General features: G+C 42.1%; 1 protein-coding gene across 1 annotated transcript in view; it reads left to right on the forward strand.

Moving 5' to 3' along the window:
* Positions 1-4359, forward strand: part of ssh2 (slingshot protein phosphatase 2) — a 29811-nt gene that overhangs the window by 10072 nt on the left and 15380 nt on the right. Inside the window, exons 2-5 of the mRNA XM_015395748.1 lie at positions 699-811; positions 2828-2892; positions 3243-3364; positions 3585-3650. Of these exons, the coding sequence (XP_015251234.1) occupies positions 699-811; positions 2828-2892; positions 3243-3364; positions 3585-3650 (366 nt within the window). The remainder of the gene's footprint in view (positions 1-698; positions 812-2827; positions 2893-3242; positions 3365-3584; positions 3651-4359) is intronic.

Genomic DNA, 4359 nt, shown 5'->3' on the forward strand with positions numbered 1-4359 from the left:
TTTTTTTTTTTCCGTGGCCCTAATCCTCTTCCGTAGATGATGTTACTGGTGGCTTCAGAGTTGTAGTTTAAGCATCCACGGTGTCTAAACTGCAGAAGTCCAGGAATCCCGTTCCTGCTGTCCAGATTGGAGCGTCTTACTCCACAGAAATGCAGAGCGGTTGATCCCAGAGCGTTCAAACCTGTTTTATAGGCGGGATCGCTGACTCACGCGTTCCCATCACGCTGTTTGAATTCAGTGACCTCACTTTATGATGCGTCCTCCTCCTCCGGGCCGTGACCTCAGTCCAGCTAACTAGATTAACTGTGTCAGAGGAGAAGCAAATGCTGGTTTTATTTATTTTTTTCAGACCTCGTGGTGGAGGAGGGCTCCCCCCCACCCCACCCCAGTCCCTCCCTGCTGGCAGCTGTTACTGAGTCTGTCAGTGGGATCCAGCTGTGCAGACGAGCAGGGAACATTGCGTTCCGAGTTCACGCCGGGGCCCGGATCTTGTTTTTTTTTTTTTTGGGAACATGCAGCCCACAGAGCTGAATGGCGCTTTGTGACCACAGAACTGGCCCTATCCCCCCCCCCGTGGTCTCTGGCTTGTTGTTGTGGAGTTAGGGACAGTGTGTGAAGTTCGGGGATCCCAGATGTGGTGATCTGTGCTGTTTGAGTTCGTATCTCATTTTGCCTTTTGTCCTCCTCTTCTGTTTCAGCATCAGTGAGAGTTTCCTCACAGTGAAAGGTGCCGCCCTCTTCCTCCCCAGGGGGAAGAGCCCCACGTCCAACACTGCGCCTCTCCTCAGCCAGCGCAGGAACAAGCATACGGGTACACACCTTTACACACAGCACACCTGCAGCTTCTTCAGAGGAAATTTGTAGATGAAGTCAAGTAGAAGTGCAAATTAAATCACAGCAAAATGAAATTAAATGCTTTAGATAATGAACAGAAAATGCATCCAAATATTCAGAATAAGGCGGGTCCAAATGAGATGAAAACAAACGGATTACTTTAATGTGATCAGTAGCAGCTGATTACAGAAACTGATCTAAAAATAAGCACAGATCTTTAGGAAATGTTCGTATTTTCTCTCATTGGAGCAACTAAATTGGATAAAAGTAGTTTTTTTTTTTCACTTACAACAAGATACTGGAGTTGTTTCTTTCTTATTCTAAACATTTGTGTAAAATTGTCTAACCTATCTATAAGAAAGTTTTGATCGTTCAAAGAAAAATGGACTAAATTCCAGTTTCTGCAGAGCAGTTTAAATTGAGCCCAGTTCTTTGCCGCAGAGGTTTCCCAAACATTTTAAACTCTGCTTAAAATACATGAAATCACTGCAATCTGTATTTATTTAAATATATAAAGTGAAATAGTTTTAAATATATACTTTGATTCATTGATTTTATTGGAATGCATTTTATACATCATGCAAATATGCTGTATTCAACTAAAGAGGATTATTTTATTCTATTTCCCCTAAATATGGAAGAACAAACTAGCATAGATGACCTTTGGTTTATGACAGATTTTAATGTTTAGATAAAAGTAAAAACAAACCACGCCTATTTTTAGACATTGATTTAAAAATGAGTCAAAACATGAGTACAGCTTTTTAATGACATTCCATTTAATGACATTTTATTAGTTAATTTAACATTTAAAAGTACTTTTATTTAAGGAAAGGTTAAATGGGCAAATTATTATTAGAGAAACAAAAACTGTTCCGTCTGTTTTTTACTTTTATTTCTTTTATCCTCATTTCTGTCCTTCAGTATGTTTTAGCTCTGTTTAGGGATGATCTCATAATGATTGTGAAAACCATCTTATGACCTTTGACTTAGTGTCTCCCGACCTGCTGGAGGGTCATGATCCCCGCTTTGGGAACCTCCTGCTTTGTAGGGTAGGAGTAGAGATAAGGCGGTTAATTAGGCTACGTTCACACTGCAGGCCTGGAAGCTTAATGCCGATTTGTTTTGTGAAAAATAAATTTCCGTTGCCGTTTACATTTCCAAATATTTGCGACTTGCATGTGATCTCCTGTGTGAACTGCAGTCATACAGCTTAAGTGTTGTGCATAAACAGTTGAGGCAATGAAGTCATAAGTAAGTTTGCTCTGTGTTTACGGAAGTAAACATGTATGGTAGTGCTTAAAAACTTTAAATGACCCAGATTTATGCTTAAAAACTCAATCTTTTCAAGATGGTTAATCATAAATGCTGCTCCCCGCATCATTTTCAGCCATGGTTGTTGTTTTTCTTGCGCTTCTGCGTAGCAAGAAACAAAATAGTGACCTTTGTTGGGTATTAATGGCGTTCAGGTCGGATGAATGTGACCTGGCCGTTCAGACACAGTTCGCATTTGAAAAAATCAGATTGGTATCGGATTCAGGACCACATAGCCAAGTGGCCTGGATCATTGGAAAAAATCTGATCTGTGTTGTTCAGACAGCCATGAAAAGATCAGATCCAGGTCACATATGAGCAAAAAAAAATGGATTTGTTTCACTACAGGCAGCAGTGTGAACTCAGGCTGTCCGCTGAGGTTGGCAGGGGGCACGGAATCCCTCTCTGACTGCTTTAACTGGTCAGCCAGCTGACCAGCAGTGTGCAGCAGTCGGGGATAGACAGAAAACTGCTTGAGGCGTTGATGGGGCTTCATGAAGGTTTTGAAATTGGGATGCAGGCTGATGTGTAGGAGAGCCTGTTGTGAGCTCACACCTCAGAGGGAAGTGACACACCGTCAGAGGTTTTATGTCTCTTTGTCTTCTAATCCTCGGATTATGATCCAAAATAAACAGAAACCGAAGTGAAACGACTAAAAGTTTCTTTTCTTTCCCTCCAGGCGACCTCCAGAAACACCTTCAGACCATGTTCACCGTGCTGCGGCCTGAGGACACCATCCGCCTGGTCAGTGACACACGGCGTAGCATGACCTTGGCCTGGCGGCGGGACGGGCCTACGTCAGCGCCGGGTTTCACTTCTTTGTTGGGCTGCATAAAGAAGTGAAACCTGGCTCGGGTGTAAAGCAAGCATAAGAAAGTACAATGCTCAGAGGGAAGGGGCGTAGTGCTTTTCTCTTCTTTCATGCCGTTTATGTTACAAAAAGGCTTGTTGGAGAGAAAAAACCAAAACAAAGGATGGTGCAGAGCTTACAGCCGAACAGTTTCCCTACGTCTGTCTGTGTTGAAATAAAAACAAAACAAAAGAGTTGAACAACTTTTCTAATTTTCTATTTTTTCCTTTCCCCGTCCTTCCAGGCTGTGCGTCTGGAGAGCGCCTACCCTCAGGTGACCCGTTACATGGTGGTGGTCTCCACCAACGGCAGGCAGGATACAGAGGAGAGCATCGTGCTCGGCGTAGACTTCGTCTCCTCCGATAGGTCAGTTCCCACGGCAACGGCGAACCGCTGTGTTTGCAGCGTCATGACAACAGCTCAGCAGAGACTCCCTCTGCAGTAATATCTATGCTGTTTTTCATACCCGGTGTTTGTTTTGATCGCCCTGTCCTTGTTTACCCATAAACTTCCTGCTTTAACTCATAAACACGTGTAACCGGCTGTCAGACCAACCGCAGATTTGCTTGTCGATGTCTCCCTGCAGCTGCTGCACCGTGGGGCTGGTTCTACCGCTCTGGAGCGACACTTTGATCCACTTGGACGGAGACGGGTAAGTCACCACACCTATGTCACACTTCCTCTCGACGCCCCTGGAGGACTGCAGCCGCGTTTCATTCCACTCCTCATGCAAACATTTAAATAAAGAAAATGCTGATTAGTAGAAATCGACCCATAAAAGTCCGTCTAACTGCTATGTGCTGCCACACTGCAAAAATATAAATCTTACAAAGTCATTTTTTTCTTAAAATAAGTACATTTGTTCTTGAATGGAACAAGACAATTTACATTTAAAATAAGAAAAAGCCATTGCTTTGTCTCATTTCAAGTGCATATTATCTAATTATTTTATTTTAAGAGTGAAACTACTCATTTCATTGGCAAATCATCTTATTTACCTACTCAAATTAAGGTTAAATACACTTGATTTAAGACGTTTTTACTCATTTCTAGATCGTTTTTGCAGTGCAATAATTTTAGGCCCACACTCATTCTTCTTCCTTGATAGAAATGACAGGATAACAAATGTTACTCCATTTAAGTAAAAAGAAACTAATAAACAATATGTTTATCTCAAGGCATGGCTGCTGAGTGCTTTAATGAAAACGTGTCGACCAATGCAAGAAAAATAAATGCTAATATCAGCCTAAAGTATCGCTCAGCTGATATATAGAAAAATACACTTAAAACCACCTCAACGGGCCTGTGTCTACGGAAGAGAATTAGGGCCACTGGAAAAAAAAAAAGTTAACTGATTTTTA

The sequence above is a fragment of the Cyprinodon variegatus genome, unplaced genomic scaffold (assembly GCF_000732505.1).
Source record: "Cyprinodon variegatus isolate N-32 unplaced genomic scaffold, C_variegatus-1.0 Scaffold759, whole genome shotgun sequence".
Taxonomy (NCBI): domain Eukaryota; kingdom Metazoa; phylum Chordata; class Actinopteri; order Cyprinodontiformes; family Cyprinodontidae; genus Cyprinodon; species Cyprinodon variegatus.